Consider the following 22,955-nt stretch of genomic DNA (forward strand, 5'->3'; position numbering starts at 1 on the left):
TAGTCATTAAATCGTTTATTATGACCATAATAAAAACACAATGACCTCCAAAATAGTTTCAGATCAAAGCTTTTGTGTCAGACATATAAATACAAATCTCAACAAGGGAAAAGAACAGAAAGCACAGGAGGAAAATCCCATACAAAAAGTTTGCAAATTATTTCTCACTCTCGATGAAGGAGCTGGTCAGCCCTCCTGCCTCTCTGTATGTGTTGTTTATCACAGGCAGTCTAAACAGACCCGTCCCCCAAGAACCCAAACGTCTGTGTCAATGACATCACATCGGCACTACGACTAGAGCGAGATTGCAACTGTTCAAACAGTCTGGCTGTCAGCGCTTGAGAGAATGACATTTGAGAGTATTAATCCTGTTGCCATGAGACTTCAGCCCAAGTCCTGCTATTCTTTCAGAGCAACAGCTGAATAACACTGACATCATTCATGCCTCAAGGCACTGGGCCGGCAGCTCGAGACGTTTGACATCGGACGTTGACCTGCCGTCGTGGGATTTGATAAAGTGCAGATTCTCGACTCTCACTGTAGAGTGCGACACCTAAATCCTCACAGCGGAAAATGGTCTCCCGATGATTTTTGAAGAACAGGCCCTTCATGGCAAACCAGATAAGAAGAAAGACCAAACAGTTGTCCGCAATGTCGCTGTAGTAATATTTCATAAAACTGAACATACTTTTCACATTTCCAGTGCATTCCGGGCCAAAACAAAAACAGGTGGTTTATCGTGTAGCCGTTTAGGATTAAACGCTCAAATCATTCCTCAATGGATTTCAGTCAGAGTAAATGACATGTTAAAGAGTCGATTTACATATTAATTCATTACGCGTGCAATTGGTCAAAATGAATTTTGCCGTCTCAATGTCCATAATCACGTCTACAACAATCTTTTGGGACTGAAGTTTTTTTTAGGACGCAACTTAACAATTGTCATGTAAACACATCTAATATAGCCTACTATACAATGTGTCGCACTGAAATCAAGGAAACGATTTATTTTAAAGGGATAGTTCACCCAAAAATGAAAATTTGGTCATGAATTACTCAACCTCAAGTTGGAAAACCTGTATAAATGTCATTGTTCTGTTAAACACAAGGAGACATTTCTGAGGCACCATTGACAACCACAGTAGGAAAAATGACAATGGTAGTCAAAGGTGGCCTAGAACTGTTTGTTTTCCTAAATTTTTCAAAATATCTCAATTCGTGCTCGGCAGAACAAAACAATTATACAATAATTTTTCTACTATGGTAGTCAATGATAACCCAGAAATGTCAGTTGCTCACATTCATCCAAATATATTTCATTGTGTTCAACCAAACTTATAAATTTATACAGGTTTGGAGTCATTTTCGTATTTGTGTGAACTATCCCTTTAAGAACGTAAAATTAGCTTGCTTTTGTGAACAAGACTCAGTTCTATGGAATTGAAGGTCTGCGAGCTAAACCTTTATCTCTCCGAGCCTCATTTTCATTTGCCTTAATTGTAAATGAAATATGGCGTCAAACCCTGACTAACATCCACACTACATTTAAACAGCGGGGATTGTCTTTAATGAGTGAACCGAGAGAATAATAAAACATCGTCTCAGAATACGACGTTCATATCGGCGTTCAGGTCTAGGGTCAGTCTCTTCACAGCGATCTGTAAGACACGATGCCAAGAAGTGACACCATATCAGACCTCTTCCACAGAGACATCGGAGTCAAGGCTGATCGGTTTCAGACGTGAGTCACGTTCAGCAGTGACCATGAGGTATTTGAGGCCTCTATGGCTCCAGCTCACACAGAAAGCCCATTCAGCCGCTGAGAGGTAGAATCAGGCCACGGCCGGAGCTGAGGTAGGTGAAGCTGAGCTAAGCTTTACTCTGTGGATCCAGCTCGACCACCAAACATTAGACCCTTCATGTATTTACAAGAGTGAACTAGTATTTTAGTCTGAGGATTAGAAAATAATCTTCGTTTTCCAGTCAAATATCGAAACATTTTAATATAACATTTACAGGAGGCAAAATTGCATAAGACTGCTTTTTAGAGAACTTATGGTATCCCGTTAGTTTGTTTTTGTTTAGAATCATAAGTTGTGATTTATGCATAAATCGAACAAATCTTATATTCTCTAATATTGCTCACAGGACTATTTAAATATGATTTGAGTATGTTTATATATTTATAAACTGGAAACCAGACCCTTTCCGATGAAAAAAAACCTGCAATTCGCTATTCCCAAAATTTAAACAAAAACTACACTATAAAGTCTGAATTTTAGATTTTAATGAAAGAAAAAGTCAAATCTGCATTATTATTATTTACTGGATAAACAAACATGATATACAGTGTTCTGATGCCTGGAGTCCTCGAAAATTAATTCTTCCCACAATTATTGCAAACTCTTTATGGTAACTCTTTTTTCCTCCATTTATAATGAAACTTTATCAATCAAAATCAACTTAGTGTCTGAGCTACGCCTGAGGCCATATGCATCTTCAACAAATATATAATGTGATGTTTTGCGTTATCATATAGTGGCCTCATGGTTCAGAATTCAATCAACAACATCCTCCTGGTTTTGGTTCATGATCATCACGATATGTAACTCAGTCTTATCGGTCAGCGGTTTTATTGCGAGTGCTGACACAAAGCTACAGAGTAGAGAGAGTCCGAGTACAGCGCTAAAGAACAAGACGAGATCCCTCCATCCACAAGCAAACTCTCACAACAGGTGCTCCGTGGCTGGAAAACAAGAAAAAAATCCAAAGTTTCTCTGAAGCTCTGCCACCTCTTCAACATCCATCATTTTCTTTTTTATAGTGGTTCTTCCCATGTTCGTACAGAAACGAAATCGACAAAAGATAAAAAGAACAAAACAAGAAGTGCGCCTGTCCATCTTTTTAGGAAACCGACTGAAAGAGTACCATGTCTTTTCCCCGTGGCCACCCAAAGTCTTTTCATTCTCACCCCCCCGTTGAACTGCGTATGGACACCCCAACTGACAGCTCCCGGATCGTTGAGTCTCATCTCTGGCCGTGCAGGGCTGAAATGACGGGCGTCTGCTGACCGTTGGCGGGCTGGGAGACGGGCGGCCACGTGGGCGGCTGGTGCATGTGATGGTGGTGGTGATGGAGCGTGTGGTGGCTAGTGGGAGAGGACGGGGGCAGCCAAACCGGCTGGTGGCTGGGGGGCGACTGGGCCCAGAACGAGCCGAATCCCTGCGACGAGGAGTGGGGAGGTGGAGAACACGCCATGGACATCTGGTTGGAGGTTCCGCCACCGCCGGTGCCCGAGCACTCAGACGTACGCAGTTTGGAGAACATGGTGATGGCGTCGGGGAAGTTGGGAGGGGTGGCGGGAGTGTTGCTTGGAGTGCACATCTAAACACAAAGACCACATCAATTTATTCATAACGGTACTTTTCTTTCATAGTCAATCACTTAAAGAGTACATTCCTCGAGATCATAAAAAATACATTTCATGAAGTGTTTAATTTTGCCGTGTTTGAATGTAAGCAATCTGCCAAGTTGTAAATCCGAAGGTGAACGAATAACAAAGTTATTAGCTTATAAAAAAGGTAATCGACTCTGAATCACGCGAACAAGTCATGACCTGTCCGAATCTTTAACCACAATGTATCTACGTCACTAGAAATAATCCCCGCCTATGCTGACTGCGAAAACTTAACTCTCTCCTCCCCAAACACTGTACTAGCTCGTTCGTGACGTGTGCATCATGTCTAAGAGAAGCTGTGTTCTATGTAGTGAAACTAAGTCAGTCTTATTTTCACTACCAAAGGAAGAACTTCTGAGGAAAAAATGGTTACTATTTATTTTTCAAACGACACCAAAGGAGTATAAACCGAACGTTTTACTTTGCGCGCGTCATTTTACCGAAGATTGCTTCATCAATCTTGGCGCCTTTACCTTTACTGCAGGATACATTAAACGTCTTTCCTTAAAAGATGTTGCAATACCAACTTTATTTGGACCTGTAAGCTCCACCGAATCACAACCTGTAAGTGTGACTCTTTATTTTTGTCTTTACTTAAAATTAAATTTGTGTGACGTTATCTCATGTCTGTGTTTAGCTAACGTTACCGTTATTTTTGGGGTTGTTACTGTTTGTTTACCTAACGTTAGCTATAAACTCGTTGCGCTAATGTAAGTGTTCAACCATATTAACTCGCAAAGTCTTTATTTCAAGAACTGCGTGGTGTACTATAGTTATAATAACATCTGAAGATACGAACACCGTACACTGTATGCCGTGATAACTAACTGTTACAAGAGAAGTGTCTAAAACAGTCCTTTTTCTTACTGGCATCTGTATAAGGATTAAAGAATGATTCGTCAGACTCGGGCTCGAACTGGTAAGGTAAAATCGACGCCATCTCTCTCTATACACTGTTAATATCCAACCACCTGCAAACCGTAATACAGTAGTAATGTCCATTTGCGACACATGCTGAACGCGTTTGACCAATCACAGCAGACTAGACCATTTGACCAATCACAGCAGACTAGACCATTTGACCAATCACAGCAGACTAGACCATCTGACCAATCACAGCAGACTACACTATCTGACCAATCAGATCAGACTAAGCTGGCGGAAAGGCGGAGATTACACAGATGAATCATTTGAGAGTCAGTCAAGAAGTAAGGTAATAAAAACTGCTTATTATTACGAAATAATAGTATTTTTACATCATGTATGTACATAAACTTGTTGTCGGACACTCCATAAACCAAAATAAGCCCTTAAAAATATTGAGGAATGTACTCTTTAAATGATTTTTGCGGGGGTGAACTATGCCTTTTATTCACCTTTGTGTTATTCCAAACCAAAGATATTTTAAAGAATGTTGCTAACCAAACAACACTGGACCCCATTGACTGCCATTGTGTGGGCATTTCTCGAAATATCTTCTTTTGTGTTCCACTGAAGAAAGAGTCACATACAATTGTAAATAAATAAGGATTGTAGTTATCTCACAGATGCATAAAAGCCTCAAAGCCTCACATAAAACAATTTTTTTTTCACTTTTGACCTTGTAAACAAAAGACCACTCTTAGTAAACAAGGGCGGGAGTTCACGCTATAAAGACCAAAGTCACCACAGTCCCATGATTCCAATAAAACACGACTCATGTTTCCTTCATGACACACAGATGGCAGATTGAGGAAAGTAGGTCACATCATTGACAGCAATTTCGAGTCCTGAAAACGTTTCCCTTAATAACCACAACACACACACACGCTCAGATCGGGTAACTGTTATAAGAGAAGGAAGCGGAGGTGTTTACAGAGTTTTATTTGTCCAGGGGACACTCGTCCAAGCATCTGACTGTTAAATAGACCACCAGTCTCAATGTGTATATAAACACAGAAAAGGTCAGATCATCACTGTCAGCCTATGATTACATTTCAAATGGTAAAAAAAAATACATCATACAGTATAGCAAATGCTGTCTTCATTTAAAAACGCCACAAATTTGAAGTACGTCACTGCACGTTGTTTATTCTGGTCATACACGACACAAATGCGCAGGCGGGCACAGGGTGGATGTTTACTAATACTCTCTTTTCAAGGGCCCAGCGTAAACGTGACCCACAGACAGGACCTCAAGGGACCCGTTTGAGACATGAGGGATTCGCTACGGCGTTCTGGGCTGCCACGGGAGAGAGTGTAGGGAGTCTGTGGAAGAATAACAGCCCAGTGCAGCTGAAGGGAAGGTGCAGTGCCCTGTTTAACAGGTTCCTCTGAAGTGGGCAGGTCCCGACTCGTGACTGTGCCGTAGTGTTTTGGCTGCTCTGAATACATGCGTTACGCCCCAACCAAAACAAAAACAAACCTGTCACGATGCATTCGAACGAAATGAAACTTTCATTATAGCATGCCTTGTGCACATCCCAAGCGTTGAATGCTTTATATTATGGGGGTACTTTAAAACTTTTTCTTGAATAAATAAGACATGACCACTGTGATATAATAATATAATACTTTTTATATATAGGAAGATGACAGAATAATATGCAAATTTGTCTTATCATGTGACAGGAAACATTTTGGACAATGAAGATAAATCTCTCTTATGCTATTTTATCTGATAAATATAAATATTAACGATATAAAACAATTTAATATGAACAGTTTGATTTCTAAATTTGGCTGTCACACTGTAGGACACATCTACCCATGCATATATATTTACCATGTGCTTTAAGAACAGATTTAGCATATTTAAGAGAAAAAGTATGGTATTCAAATGTTACTGCTCAGAAGTTGTTCTTTTACGGGTAAAGAGATTATTTTGAGGCCGTTCTCAGTTGTGCTTTACGTATCAGCTTGGTCTGCTATGTTTCTCCTACAACTCCATAAAAAACAAATGTGACAATTGTTCAAAACCATGAAGAGCACGGAGGTGTGAAATGAATGTAGATTGTAAAGGTAAAATAATCTGGATTTGGGTCAATTTGATGAGAAATGTTATTATGATCTTCAATCATAACCTCTCATTAACGTCATCTAGGAGAAATAACAGAGATCTCATCTGTTATTTCCCTTTCTCATGGGGTGTTATCAATATAAAAACATAAGCATCCACAAAAGATATAATCGAAGGAAGAGGAAGTGACTCATAAGCATCTCAATAATACTTGCAGCCCTCATAAAATGGGTCCCGTGTGTAAATGTCTCCTTTGTGTTGACTGCGTGTGCTCTGGTGTGTAGTCTGCAATAAGCGCGCACACGCAAGTAAAGCCTATCCAATCAAAACCAGCTTTGGTCTTCGCTCCGCCTTTTTGTCCATATATGGGTTCCAGCTGCATGATGTAATGGCTGCGCTCAAAACAAAAACAAACACACACTTCCTGCCTGTGCCTTTCTGTAACACACGAACTCCCCAAACCACGAACGCTCACGTACACACGAGAGGAAGAAACCGACATTGAGAATGCCACGGGCGGAGGCAGAGAGCTCGACGCTGGCCTTTTAATCTCAGTATGACTGCAAACCCGTGGCATGTCTATAGAGACTCATTTTGTGAGAGAATTAAATGAATCGCTTAACTGGCAGCAGACTGAAGGAGAGCGGTTGCACGTCTGTTTTTAAAAAAATAACATTTCCAAAAATCCCTCAATCAATCCCCTGAAGAACGGATGGATTAAGTAGTAGTGGGGGGGGGGGGTTGGGGGCTGTGATTCGCTCTCATGGCTCTTTTGTATAACACATCTTTTATTCGTGCATTTATCAGGTACTAACAGTCAGAAGGATGTGGACACATGAGTGGAGTCACAGCTGGAATGTGTTCAGGCTCTTGTTTTTAAAAAGGGATATATCGACTCGGTCCAAAAATAGTGGCTGCCTTGCTGTCTACATAGGTACTTATATACAGTAAGTAAGGCTCTCGATTATGGGGAAAATCATAATCACGATTATTTTGGTCATAATTGAAATCCCGATTGTTTTATATGAATACTCATTGATTTTGGAAATATGTTGCATTTATTGAACAAAACAGTGAATTCTCCTTGCATAATATATTAATTGTATAAAGAGCACAAAAAAACACAAATAACACTTTTATATAGTAACAGATAAAAAACAAATTAGAAATAAGTATAAATACGTTTGCTCGCATATGTGCCATAACAAACTGAAAAAATCCTAATCTGGTTTTCAAAACTTTTTACATAATCAACAATCAAATTCCAGTCAGTAACTCAATCCAATTTAAGGCTGGCCCACCATAATGGCTTAGAACGAACATAAAACAAGTTTAACATGAGTCAGACTAACAAATATGAACAACACTTAAAGGTTTTTAGCCAGAAAGACCAGCCTGTCTACATGATCTGGTTTCAGAGATGAACGCGAGCAGGATACAATATTTCCACCAGTGCTAAAGACCCTCTCTGAAGAACAACTTGTGGCTGGAATACACAGATATTTCCTGGCCAGGTTGGAAAGCCGTGGGAAGAACCTCTGAGATTCTCTCCACCACTTCAGTGGGTCTTCCTCAGCATCCAGTGTCTCTGTCTGCAGATATGACTGTAGCTCAAGAGCAATGGCATGATCCTGCTGGAGAAGAGGTCCTGCAGTTTTGTCTGTGGTGACCTTGAAGAAGCTGCCCAGTCCCTTCTTCTTTTTCGTTGGAGCAGCAGCATCCTCTGTAACATCAGGAGCCATTGCTGCTGTCTCAAGAGGGGCATTCTTCTTGGAGGAAACATATAAAGGAAATAAGAATTATATGTTAAATCTGAAGGTTGTGGTATTAAAAGTAAAACAAAAAATGTCAAACACAACATATTATTATTATTATTATTTTTGTTATTATTATTATTATTACCATGACATTTATCAAACTCTTCATCTCCGCTGTCAGTTTGTCTTCAATAGACCCTCGGTTGTCTTCACTGACATATTTTAGTTTGAACCTTGGGTCCAGGGCAGAGGCCATGTCGAGAAGCTCTTGTGTTGCTGGGTCACTGTATTTGTCATTGAGGTAGTCTACTATCTTCTGTTTGATGCTTTTAGCAAGCTCTGTGTCATCCTCCTGCACTTCCAATACTGAATTGTTGAAGAGGTGGAGGGTTGGTTTCAGAAAAGACACACTTATATATTTCTCTCCAGAAAGTGCGTCAGTGAATTCAAGCAGAGGGCTAAGACACTTATTGATGGCCTCCAGTACATCAATGTCCTGCCAAGAGAGTGTAAGATGTCTGAATTTTCGGTCGCTAGAAAGGACCTGGGCGATAGCCTTCTGCTGCTCAAGGACTCTGTCGATCATGGCCTGCCTAGATCCCCATCTAGTTGGACATTCCGTTTTAAGGGAGTGTGCAGGCAGATTCAGCAGCTTCTGTGCCTCTGCTAGGTCCCTCTTTTTTTTCCAACTATAGGAAAAGCTGCTGATGAGCTTCTTCCAGACCCCCATTGCACAGTCGATCCTGGAATCCTTCATTGCATTCTCTAAGATAACAATAAATACTATTATTATTATTTAGCATCATCAATATGATCTTCACAACACAATCAAAGCAAATTTGCTGACAGTGTAAGAAAACATCAAAAAGTAGTTCAGTGGTAATAATAATAATAATAACAACAATAAAATTATTATTAAATAATAATAATAGCACTGACGGTAGTAGTAGTAAAGGTTAGCTATGAGAGACAATCACACAGTAACTGAAATAATTGCTTAGGCCTAATGTTGTTGTTGCTTTTGTAAAATCACCTAATTAAATTAAATCAAATCACCACATTACACATAATCTGTAAGAAGGAATCCTACTGACCTATGGCCAAGTGGAGTCTGTGCCCAAAACACTGAAGTCTCATCCATCCATTTACCTCAGCTGCCAGCTTCATGTTTGAGGCATTGTCTGTAGTGATGCAGATGAGCTTTTCCTCGTTTAAACCCCATGCAACTATAGCTTCCCTCAGTCCATGCGCTATATTTTGCCCGGTATGGTCTTCAGGAATAAACGCCATTTGAAGACATTTCGTGTTCAAATTGAAATCTTCGTCGATGTAGTGTATTGTTAAGCTGATGTACGGCTCCATTTTGCTGCTAGACCATAGGTCTGTTGTGGCGGCAAAGTGCTCTGCTTTCAAAACTTCACTAGCCACTTCTGCACGGCGTTTTTCATATAAAGCAGGCAGAGCAACTCTCGTGAAATAGTGTCGAGATGGCAAAGCATATCGCTTGTCTAAAGTATTTATCAATTTCTTGAATCCTTCGTTTTCAACCGTGCTAAAGGGGCACATGTCTTTGGCCAAGAAGTATGAAACGGCATCTGTTATTTTTTTGTGCTTTTCCGAGCTGGATGGATAAGGAGTTGCACTGAAAAGTGTGTCTTTAATGGATGACTGTATTGTGGAGGATGTCATCGGGGTCGTTTTTTGCACTTTCTGTTTCTTTACCATTAGTTGGTCATAGATCGGTCTGTGTTTAAATTTTAGGTGATTAAACAGATTTGTGGTGTTACCAAGCGGTGCAGACACCACCGTGAAGCAAATCTTGCAAATAATTTGCGTTTGATCCACGTCCGCTTCTTCGAATCCAAAATGTTCCCAAACAACAGAACTGCTTTTACCTTTTTTGTTGACCAAATGCTTTTGTGGCTGATCTCTTTCCCCCATCTTAATTCGCGATGATTTTTAAATGCCACCAGAAACCACACACAAGTTCGCTGACAGTATGAGGGAGTTTCGGCTTCGGGAGGGGCGAAAGTGCGCATGCGTCATTCAGAGCACAACACAGGCCAAAATAACTTGCGAAACGGAATGTTACTTAATAATCGTTTTTTTCTCGATTACATAGTTTTTGTGATCGTTGGAAGCTGAAATCAAAATCAAAATCAAAATTCGATTAATTGCACAGCCCTAACAGTAAGCCCTGCATAGGTAGCAAATTTCACCCATACATGAAAATGTATTCATCATTTACTCCCTTCCATGTCATTCCAAACCTGTGTGACTTTCTTTCTTCTGAAGAACACAAAAGAAGATATTTTGAAGAATGTTGATAACCAAACAACACTAGACCTCTCTGACTTCTGTTATATAGACATTTCTCAAAATATCTTTTGTGTTCAACAGAAGAAGAGTCATAATCAGTCACAGTTCACTCAAAAATTACAATTCTGTCAACATTTACTCACCCTCAAGTTTCTTTGTTCTGCTGAACACAAAGGAAGATATTTGGAAGAATGCCATAGAACGGCAAACAAATACTATGGGAGTCAATGGACGAGATCTGTTTGGGTTCTGGCATTCTTCAAAATATCTTCCTTTGTGTTTAGCAGAACAAAGAAACTTGAGGGTGAGTAAATGTTGACAGAATTGTAATTTTTGGGTGAACTATCACTACAAACAACTATTCCTTTAAATACGCTGCATTTGTAGAAGGCTCACCATGTTTTGGACGCGGGCCATCATGAAAACCGGACAAAGGTTCACGCTAAGCCCCCTTTCCTGTCCACACAGACCTTCATTGGAAACCTTGCTGCAAAAATAACTTTTCCTGAAATCATCCCGAAAATGACCACAAATGTTTTACAAAAGCCCGTGCTTATGCATCTATGTTCAGTATTATGCTTCTCACGAGTAACAAATGACTCGTGCATATGGAGGTCACCAAATGATAAGAGGTTATTTTAATATACAAGTATTAAAGGTACAGTAACACAGAAAGCGTGTGGAATTTTAAGGGTCAGAGAGAGGATGGAAAGCAGTCAAGGAAAACAATTACAGTGAAGGAACTTTCTAAGAAACCTTGGCTACCATAACTGGCTTTCTAGGAACAGAAAAATAAGCGCCACAAACGTTTAAAATGTGTCATAATTAAAAATATTTGCAGTGCTCGGGAAATCCAGCCCATCATTATTCTCTTAGTTACCATGTTGGCCATCTCATGACAATGACAGGATGTCCAACACACAATTGTTCTTTATTCATTCTCTCTGAGCTAAATGCACTTACCATCTGGTGATGACTGGGGATATTGGCCTCCTGGAAAAAAGAGCTCAGAGCCGTCTGTAAAGAGAGAGAGACATGAAATCGTGTTAAAACATGAATAAGCACAGGAAATGTAGTTGACAAACTTTGCTCAGTAAAACAATTGTTCTCCTGCTCCCTCCTCCTCCGTCTGTGACGGCCGGCGGGTCAGTGGGTCCAAGCACTCAGTGCTCAATCTTGTGTAGGCTTCTGAGAACTATACGCTATAACAGTCATGTTAAAGGTCAACTAGCAACACCAAACAATCGGGGGAAAATAGTTCAACAAAAATCAAAAAATGATCATAGTTTAATATTAAAAAGTAAACTATAAATTAGAAATTTGATTTTTAATGTTACATTAAAATACTGGCTCAACCAATAGTGTGAGTTTGGTATCTGCCTGACTGATCAATAGCACATGATATGTATAACAAACCAATCAATTAGAATAGAAAAGTGATTGTCTTTATAAATAGTATAGAATACTATAAATAGTATTTTTAAAAGTATTCTGGTAAAAATTCAAGGCACATCAAGAGCTGCAAGATATATACCACTTCGCAAAATGTAAACACTGGTCCAGAAGCACTTCCCGTTTCAGATGTAAAATCTTTAATACATAATTCAATCTCAGAGATATTTGTTAAATGTTTTAAATCAGTTATAAATAGTCTGTCGGTTGCATTTTGCTCAAATGTTTGTGTAATGAAATGGAGACATGAATGCCTGTGCTTCTCTCTTCTGGCAACACTTCCTCCTCATCCCCCCGCCTGACCCCTCCCCCGTCTTTTTGTTTAACAACAGCCACCGCGAGTGCAGGAATGTATGTGGCTTGACGTGACACACATATCAAGATGAACTCGCCAATCCGCCATTGTTTCCTGCGGTACAGAAGCACAGCGGTCTTTGTCGTCGAATCTTCTCCATCCCTCCCCCAGACGCTGTCATGTGTACACAGATTGTTCTCGTTCAAGTGCTCCACTATTGCTTATTTCCTACTGCGCAGTGCATCTGTATTGTATTAACGCTGGCGCTAACTGCTATTGTAAACTGAGAAAGTATTCCTGAGCGCACAGACCTGGCATCCGCACAAACAATGAGTTTACCCTGAGGTAAACGGATAAACAGACTAAACAGAATGCATAAATAAGTGATGTGATTTAAAAGCAAGTGAGCTGAGCACACTTTATTTGTTGGTCAAAAATCCAAGAATGATAACTAACTACAAACATACAAACTATAATGATGATAATTATATTAGCGTCCACACCAAACCTCATGTGCTGCAGTTTGACATTTGAAATGTGCGAGCCCTTTAAATTCAAATGGATTTTGATTGGCTGTCAATACGTTTATTGTCCATCTGGTTATCGTGCCCAAAACAATAATAAATATATAAAAAAAACAAAATAATATCGTTCATCTGTATCTTTATCATTGTGGTGTAGACTCTTAAAAGTGACAATGCCTATTTTTTTCATGGAATATTGCAGCTTTATAGTAAGTTGTCTTTTTTAAATTTGTGTTCCCTCATAATCTTCAGTTAAATGGTGAAAATGCACTTCCTTCCTGTAATGACTATCCATCTTAAATGACGTATGTTAGACGGCTTGGGCGGAGCATCCGTTAACTCCTCCCCTTCGACTGTCGGTCTGCTGCCAGTTCCATTTCAAAATGCATGTTTTTATACATCCAATCAAATCGCAGAGAAAGACGAAAGCCACGGCCACAATTTTCCTCATTCAAAATTCCACTTCACACGTAAGTAAAAACGATTGCATCTTCCGTTTCAAGGGACTTTAAACATTATCTTCATAGTTATATTCATCTTTATCGTCTTTGGTGTGAACAGGCCTTGAAATTCTTGGCCAGAAAACGCTCAACGTTGACTACACGGTCAAATGTGTGGCTAGGTGAGAACTTAAACACTCCAATGACGCAAAAATGCATTTAGTAAGGCAGCTCAATAGGTTATGAGACGTTGCCAAAACGGCGCTTCTCCAAATCTCAAGGAGTGTTAGGGAACGTTCCATTGGGAATATCTGTGCACAGAACAAACCCCTGAGCTTTCTCACCAACACACACTGAACGCTCACAATAAACCAGGTCATGTGCAGGAAGGGACATCAGAGACAAATGGAGACCATGCAGAAGCTGCTAGAGCAAACAAAATACAATTTGCTGCACAGAAGTTCACTGTAATGTGTGGACACTGCTGTGAGAATAAACACAAATGCTCAGAAGTATCACACAGCTGAAGAGTTCATTGTTTTTTAAATGGTTTGAATCTGTGATTATTCGGCTTTGCGTGTTGTTAAAAATTATCAGCAGTGCTTTATTTCGGCTGAAATTGAAAACACCTACACAAATTTCCACCTATTTCTTCTTTTGTGTTTCCTGTACAGCCCATCGCAGACCACAGTTGTGTGTGTGTGAGAGAGAGACCCTAATCTGCTACCTGTTCTAATTACGGTTCCCTCATCAGATCACTCATAAGGTCGTACATTTGAGAAACCATCTGGAAACTGTGAATCCTTCAGGATAAACCTTGCTGAACACTGAGAATGAAAAAGCTGTGGATCAGCCTTTCAATATGATACGAGAATGTAAACACAAGAGCTACGTCCACAGTGTGTGTGTGTGTAAGTGTGTGTATGAAGGTGTGGCTGACTTCCTTGCAAACTTTCACAATCAAAAAACAGACAACAGAAAGTTACCCAACACTGACAACTAACCACAGTTACATTTATTAAGCAACAGCTATGACAACACCAGACTCACCCGAAATTGCCTAACAAAAATAACACTTAAAGGTGGGGTGGTTGATTTGGAAAGGCGCTAACTTTAGCCTGTTAGCACGGAAATTATAATCCCACCCTCTATGCGATTTGCGATCCAAAGCCACGCCTCCTCCTAACACATGAATGTATTTCGTAAATCCACGTAACGAATTACAAATTAAATCCATTAAATTCTTCTCGAAGCATGAACATACCTGTCCAAAAGAAAGAGAGCAACCATGGTAACGTTATCGTCTTTCAGACCCTTTGCGTGCCAGAGCTGTCTCCGTGTAAAAGCTGAACCGATGTTAATTCGAGTTTTTCCTCTTTCATGATCCAGACGTTTTTTGGTCACTGCTTTTCAACTGACTTTCGTTTTGTAGATTTACATGCTGTCGGTTCCGCAGGAATGTTTGATTGTTGCTGATTGTCCGCCATTCTCCCTACATTGACACAGCGGACGTGAGCGCGCTGATGACGTGTGATGTCTCTGCGTGAACAGGGTGCGCAGTGGTATGCAAAATACGTTGGCTGAAAATGTACACATGACCACTCAGAGGGTTTGGCCAGAACGTTTTGATTGGGCGAACGTTTTTTGGTTCTACTCCTTTCACAGACAAAATATAATTATAAAAAAAATATTTGACCACTATACTTCTTGATTGCTATCAGGATGTAAAGAGATTTCCAACCAACATGACAAAAAATGTTTCTGGCCAGGATCACCCACCATGCCTTTAATATAACATTAAATGTGTAAATTGACAAACAGAATAAAAAAAATCAAGTTTCAGTCAGCTTTCATAAAAATTCCCCCATCTGTCTTTGACTGTATTGCTGCTGAAACAGGCACGGCAGTGTTTTAATAGCGCCACAGAGCCACGGTGTTTACATCTTTTGGGAAATTCAGCCTACTAATGGCTTGCTTTAGGGCTGAAACGATTCCTCGAGTAACTCGAGTAATTCGAATACAAAAAATCATCGCGGCAATTTTTGTTTCCTCGAAGCCTCGGTTAATCAATTTAACTACAATACACACTGAGCACTGCGTTTCCCCACGGACCGTTATTACTAACGCACAGCCCGCTAAACTCTATTCATGTTACAGGGCTCTCAAGTCTCACGCATTCACCGCGAGACACACGCATTTTAGTCTGTTCACACGCTCACACGTATTTCTCATGCTGATAAATAACTGATAGCTTATTGAAATGGTGAACTGCTATTTTACTTGGTTTTAGTCTATATTGCGAGTGAAACTTGTTTTCCGGCTGCATTGCTGATGCCAAATCCTGTTATTTACGCATGTCATCTGTCTGTTCTGCATGTCTGCGTGAATGAACTGCACAGTAGTATTGCTCTTTAATAAAGAAAAAGTACTTATTATCCGAATACCCGATTAATCGATGGAAAGATCAGTAGAATACTCGATTACTAAAATAATCGATAGCTGCAGCCCTAGCTTGCTTATAGCCGTCTCTGCGTATTAAACTGGGATAGAAGAAAATAAAACATCAAAACGCAGAAGTTTAACTTTTAAAATAGGCATGAACCTATTTATTTGGCCAATACAGATTTTTACCATTATGTCACTATAATATACGTCATTGATATTAACTTGTCAATGAAACAGATCACTGTTTTGATCTATCAAAGGTGAAAAACATGCATTGAGGTAAACTAGCTAGTTCTCAACAAACATTATACAATTCAGTGCCTTCACACAGTTAATAAATAAACTGTTGGTATGTTATATGTGCCTTTTTAATGCTATCGTCCAGGAGTCTTCAACTAAAATTGCTTGAGGTCCAGTAAACGAACCCTCCTTACCAGCCGAGGTCCAGACAATTAAATACCTAAAAATATGAATAGATGTTTTTTTTATATCTATACGATGGCATAACAATGTCTGACAACAATATAATGAAGGACAATGTGCAAAATGCCCTAATCTCTAAACCTGCACTGAACATTCATTCATTTCAACATTGACAACTTTTTAGTTTTCTTTTAGTGTTGTTTTCTGCTGAACTGAGATGAATAAATAGCAGCATCAAGTAGGGCTGGGCGATATGGCACAAAAGTAAACTTGATTGTTTTATTTCTATATTTATCGATAACGATATTTATTTCGATATATAATTAATTTAAAAACTGTATTTAAATTAATCTATTTTAAATACAGTTTATTAACAAACGTTAACCTTTAACCAGTTTGTTGGGCAGTTGTGGCCTAATGGTTAGAGAGTCGGACTCATGACCAGAAGGTTGCCGGTTTGATTCCCAGGGCCGGCGGGTAACAACTGAGGTGCCCTTGAGCAAGGCACCTTACCCCTACTTGCTCCCCGGGCGCTGTAGTGATAGCTGCCCACTGCTCCGGGGGTACGTGTGTTCACTACTCTCTGGGATGGGTTAAATGCAGAGGTCACATTTCGTTGCCTTGTACATGTGCAATGACAATAAATTGAATCTAAATCTAAATCTAAAAATATTAGGCAATAAACAACATGTACCAGTACATTCAGTCTCATTTTGACTCAATTGACTCGTTAAGTAAAGGGAGTGTTCATTCAGTACATTCAACCAATGAAAGGGCTCCGTTACTGTGTACATTCGAACGCTATTGGCTCAGCACCTGCGCACATACATAACGCTGCAATAATGTCTTGCTCGAGTAGTGGGATTCATTCAATGCATTCAGTGAACCTTAGTCTTTCAAAAAGACATCTCACATAAACTGTAGTACATTTCTTTAATCATGCAAACATCTTACATACTAGGTTCAATATTTTAATGTGCACACAAACTCACTTCATTACATCTCTAATCTGTACAGGGCAGCGCTGGTTTGTTTCATATGCACCAGCTCATGTAAGCAGATATGTTAACGATGGATATAAAAACGTTTGTGCTTGAGTTTCGAAGTAACTCGCTTGCAATTGCGCCTCAAGTTTGTTTTGTTTAACCGGCGATTGCGAAAAAAAAGACACTTGATAAACCGCGTGATGACAACTCGAGGTTAGTTTCACCTTTGTTTCCGCTTCCAGTAATGTTTTACTCCTCATGTAAAGTTTTCTTTGCCAAGTGCAGTATGAAATGGACTTTGTACTTTGACGCGTATGATAAAAGCTGCACGCTGACTGACTGTTGTTGCGTTTATTTCTGCGTTCTGTTAGACTGTAAGATTAATCCATATCGAGTCAAAATGCCAATAGCTTATCATCGTTTTTGAAATACATTCTATCGCAATTCGATATGATATCGTTTATCGGCACAGCCCTAGCATCAAGTTGTGACTGAACATCCTCTGATAACATTTCAGCTCTTCTTGTGGCTGTTGCAGCTGAAAGGGGGGATTGTTTAATATTTTATTTTAGTTAATGTCTTTATTTTCCTTCTAAAAGTGTTTCACAGAAGCCTCCATGCAATCTTTTACTTTTTTCCCATCAGTAAAGGGCTTGTTATGTTTTCCTAAGATCCAATGTATTCTTAGGGAACATTCATATGCTGGTTGTTGGGCGGTAAGTGAGTGAGGGAGGACCCGTGTAGAGCGCTACTACTGGGCTTTGAGCTAATATTGAGCTCATATATTTCCTTGTCCTTACCTCGGACTGCTGCGGGTAAGTTTCTTCAAATTGTCTGGACCTCGGCTGGTAAGGAGGGTTCGTTTACTGGACCTCAAGCAATTTTAGTTGAAGACTCCTGCATTAGAATATAATGTTAGGCGTTCATTTTTTTATTATGTCAAAAGTCTTTGAGGTCCGGATGGACGCATCTCGCGGTCCGCATTCGGACCGGAGTCTGCTAGTTAGTGACCCCTGCTATAGTCGATATGCAGACGTCAAAACAATTTTTTTTGTTAAAATTTCAAAATGAATTTGCAAATTACTTGCATACATTCTCTTTTCTGAGGACGAAGACTGAAATTATGGTTATAATTCATTTTGAGAGAATAATTGGGGGATGATTGCAGAAATTTCATCTCGTTTAAAAAAGGTGAAATTCTCACCAAAACACCATGTAAGCTAGCTTGGCATAATCTTACATTTGTCCTATTTAATAGCAAATAAAAGTTGTTCCATTGTTAGAACCATTGTTCTAAATATTATAATAAATTTGGGGAAACATGTGAGTCAAGTCAAACTCACAAAATGTCAAGGTGGTGCAACCACCATCCAAGGAGCAATTTTGTTAATATTGTGCAAGAAGACATGTGACAGGAAATGAAATCACAGAGTAGAAACCCTTGTGATGCCAACTGCTGCATGCAAAGGTTAGAAACTCTTTTTAAAGGTGAGATTATTTGACATTTTAAGGGTATGGTCAGGTATTGTTAGGTATAAATGTCAAATGGTATGACCCCACCCAGGAATATATTGATAATTCATAATGAAATATTTAGCTTTATTGCATATTTCTATTCCATTCATTTTAAAGTTTAAGCTATATATAATATCATATTATATAATGTAATATATACAGACATGATTGAATAATGTATCAGAATGAAGTGGGTATCTACATTTGAACATACATTCAGTGCTAAAGGAAATGATTACATTTCTGATATTTGATCATTAATACAATATAAGACTACGCACACGCGGTGGGTCCTCTCGTGGATGGACATTGGAGACTGGCGCAGAAGTCAGGAAATTGTTGAATGAAGTTGTTGTTTTATTGCGCACAAAAAAATTCTTCTCGCTCCTTAAAATGAAGGTTGAACCCCCTGTAGTCACATGGACTATTTTAATGATGTCTTTATATCTAACTTCATGTGCTTTGAGTGTATGTTGCATTACTGTAAATCTTTCTGATCTCCTCAATCCTATCTTAATTTGTGTTCTGAAGATGAACAAAGGTCTCAAGGTTGTGACTTGAGAATTTCATGACAGAATTTTTATTGTAACCCTGAACTAACCATTTAACTGCAGTTAGAACAATGAAAAGAAACTTTAATGTGCCAAGCCATCAGAACCTAACCGAACCGAAAACCGTGGGTGAAAAACCGAGGTTCGTATTGAACCATGGGTGAGCTGTATTGTTGCATCCCTAGCAATTACTAAAGCAATAAGCCCCAAGAAGCAGTGGGTTACAGTGCATTTTATAACAGCTAAGGGCGTTGCAACCCACTGCTCGCGGGGCTTATTGCTTTTATAAAACGGTTATTCCATATGCTTCGCAAGGTTTCATAAAATAAAGTAATAAAATGATATTTAGGCTATGTGGTGCGGTCAGCCGTTATATATTGAGGTATTTTATAACGGCTTAGAACTCCGCTCAGCCAATCAGAATCAAGGACCAGAACTGACCGTTTTATAAACTACGATACATGATGATTTCTTGTTATCAGATGTTTTTTCAGCATTGAGAAAAATAAAACTACTTCATCTTAACTTGTTGACCATCATGCTTGATTTTCAGTGTTAAAGGGGTCATATGGTGCGAACACGTGTTTTTCTGTGTCTTTGGTGTGTTATAAGTTGCCCATGCATGTAACACGACACGTAGACACGTAAAACTGCAAAAATTAAAGTGTCGAAAAAGATGAATTCTATCTAAAAGCGAATGCTCACCCAGACCTGCCTGAAACGCCTCGTGTAACCACACCCCCACAAATCTACGTCAGTTCGTGGTGTGACTAAGACCGCCCAAATGTATACGCAAGTAAGGTGGGCGTACCTGTCAGTACAATTGCTTTGGAACCTGATGTTCCAAATATGGTAAGAGGCATTACATTTCTGTCACACACTTGCAGTATTCCACCAATCACTACGTACTGGTTAACTGGCCAATCATAGCACACCTCGCTTTTCAGAGCCATGAGCTTTGTAAAAAATCTGCACGTTTCAGAGAGGCGGAGCAAAGAGGAGATACAAACATGCACGGTATGTGGAAATACAGCGTTTTGAACCTTAAATCGTGTATACACATTACATTACATCTAAAACAAACCATAATATTCGTTTTAGCCCTGTCATATGACTCCTTTAAAGTATTCAACAAACAATGGTCTTTGGCTGTAGAAGCAACATGGTCAATTGGAGTAACCAGTATTTTTCATAAAAATATAATTATATACAGGAAAATTAATGTGTAAATTATAAAAGAGAAACATCTAGTTTAGTGTATTCATATGGTTTTTAGCCATCTTTACAGAATTTTATTTAGAAAACAAAGGCATTTTCAGCATATGTCCCAATAAAAGTTACAAAAGCACATTAAAATGTATATTTTGAGATAACTTAAAATCTATTTTCGTGTGATACTCATAAAAAGAAATAATTTATTTTAAAGTATGTTTACATGCCATCTATCTGGATAAAATGTTTAATATTTCTCATTCTTTGGAAGTTACACCATTTGACATTTTCAGGTACCTTCAGTCTTAACTTTTATAAACAAATGCGGTGCAAATGTTATTTGCAATTACACAAAACCAACATAAATACACTAAGTACACATTTTTAAATATCTGATGCATGCTTTTAAAACCGTTTTTTTTAAAGGATTTTTGATTTTCTCATCTTGCCAAGCCTGTTTTGTCCCTGACCCAAATATCAGTAGCAGATATACAGATGCATCTCTGTTTTAAAGATTAACCGAGCAGGTTTTGTGTATATCCAAAAGAAAATGATTCATGATTGGCCAGTTGTTGACTTCATAACTTGGTCCATATAAACACATTAACTACATTATTATGGTCATATTTGAAATGTGAAAGCAAAATAATAGTAATAGACAGCTTATGCTGTTTTAAATATCCATGTATTTCTGTTGTGTTGAAAGTCTGAATACTGTATTAAACAAAAGATGTTAACATCCAACAATAAAGCTTGCTACTCTTTGAAAAGCAGTTTCACATAATATAAAAAGCAATAGACAGTACAGTAAACATTACATAGGATTCAGTAGGTAAAAAGCTAGTAATCCATTCTTGACATGGCTCTCTTGTCATAGAAATCTAGGCTGAGTACAGTAAACTTTACCCCACATACCGGGGTTGTAGAATAGATAGAATCAAACCAGACACTGGCATTGTACATGCATAATAAACTGGTCTTACTTGTTTAAGAAGCAAACCAAAATGCATGTGTCCTGACCTGTAGTAGCAACCACTGGGCCATTACAAAGAATCAACACAACCTACTAACAAATAACAAAACAACACACACAAAAATCACACGATGAGTGGATGTGAATGATGAAAGTGTGCTCGCCATGTATTTTTACCAGGGAATATGCACAAAAGAGCTCTTCTCTTTCTGTGTGTGTGTGTGTGTGTGGCAACACTCGTGATGAGACAGTACGACTCTCTTTGCAGCATGTCCGTTTGTGGGAAACACATCCTCCTTACAAAAAAACACTCGAATGAACCTTACAACACATCGAATGAGAGAAGCTGTAAAACTGCATTTCTCTAATCATAACATGAGACATAAACTGTAACGTATATTAAAATGGAATACTAGATAGTCTGTATTCGATCTATTACGTGGGTTTCTTTGTTGAGCATTATACTGGCATCTGTACAGTTACAGTATGATATTTATCTCTTTGTCATCAGTCTCGCTCTATACATTTATGTGACTTGCTGATAGACAAACCATCACATTCGTTTTTAGGGATTTAATAGTAATAATGGGAATTGCTCTGGTTTTAATAGAGGCTATAATGGGCTCTGATGGTCTCTACTGGTAATGTGTCGAGTTCTATTGGTGGAATGTTATCTGACAAATGGGTACCAACAGAACCAAATCCCACTGGGCTGTTTTTACTGGTTTTAATGGTGAACAGCTGATGGTTTGTAATGGAAACCATTAGAACGCGTATTGTGTTTTTATAAGGGTAACACATACAACGGCAAACTACACAGAATAGGTCTTCAATCCAGCAAATTTCATACCGTCTCCCTTCCCTGCTGTTATTATTCTTGCCCTCTTGTATTTTACTACATGTGTAACTTACAGCCATAAAATACACCATGCTGGTTGTCATGGTCTTATCTCAGTGACCTGCTAGTGGCTTTAGTGTGGATTCAAACACAAAGCTGTTTCCTTAAAGACTCAGGCTGGCTAACAGACTAACAACAGCCCAAGCAATTATATCAACATCTAAGCCGAGATCATCACTGTGAAATGGTTTACTCTTTGTTTTCTGACGTGATCGGAGTTTATCGTTGATACGACCACAAAGCGACAGCAATGCTTTCATCAAGCAGACACACAGTGCGATCAGCTGCCTACCTAGACAGCATTCCTAGGTATAATAAATGGGCACAGCACTAGATTTGGAGACACATATAGCCTCGCGGCAGTGAAATGTGTTGATATTGATCATTGTTGATGGATGGTTACCTCGAACTGCCAGTGCGCCGCCTGCAGCAGCTGCTTCGCCTGATCCGCCGCGCAGCCCGCAGTCAAAACAAACTGGTTTATCATCACTTGATGTCTCAGCTCGTCCATGTTCACCGACATCGCCGCTAATCGCGACTCCCGTCGACGGAAATCTCCGTGCTTTGAACTGGTGCGATGCGTAAATGATCGTTAACGGCCGTTCCTGCGCGCTCTCGCCTGCCTCGCTCTCTTTCCAGTAACAACAAATATTTTCATGTCATCGCCACCGACAACAAACCCAAACTCGGCCTCTGATTGGCCGCCGAGC

At 39.3% G+C, this 22,955-nt stretch overlaps 1 protein-coding gene across 4 annotated transcripts; it reads right to left on the reverse strand.

Annotated features, from left to right (window-relative positions):
* Positions 1–22,955, reverse strand: ubald2 (UBA-like domain containing 2). 4 transcript variants are annotated; one of them, XM_057345013.1, is made up of 6 exons: positions 22,649–22,708; positions 11,495–11,548; positions 10,928–11,018; positions 9,307–10,353; positions 8,358–8,977; positions 7,436–8,224 (listed from the first exon to the last, which is right to left on the reverse strand). In XM_057345013.1, the coding sequence occupies exons 4-6, from the start codon at positions 10,151–10,153 to the stop codon at positions 7,823–7,825; spliced, it is 1,869 nt and encodes a 622-aa protein (XP_057200996.1). In that variant the 5' UTR covers positions 10,154–10,353; positions 10,928–11,018; positions 11,495–11,548; positions 22,649–22,708; the 3' UTR covers positions 7,436–7,822. The 4 variants fall into 4 exon arrangements, with proteins under 4 accessions (XP_057200999.1, XP_057200998.1, XP_057200996.1 ...); XM_057345014.1 differs by having other exon boundaries at positions 7,438–8,221; positions 9,307–11,018; XM_057345016.1 differs by lacking the exons at positions 7,436–8,224; positions 8,358–8,977; positions 9,307–10,353; positions 10,928–11,018 and adding exons at positions 1–3,384; positions 4,834–4,948 and having other exon boundaries at positions 22,649–22,706.

This window comes from Triplophysa rosa, linkage group LG11 (genome assembly GCF_024868665.1).
Source record: "Triplophysa rosa linkage group LG11, Trosa_1v2, whole genome shotgun sequence".
In the NCBI taxonomy this organism is placed as follows: domain Eukaryota; kingdom Metazoa; phylum Chordata; class Actinopteri; order Cypriniformes; family Nemacheilidae; genus Triplophysa; species Triplophysa rosa.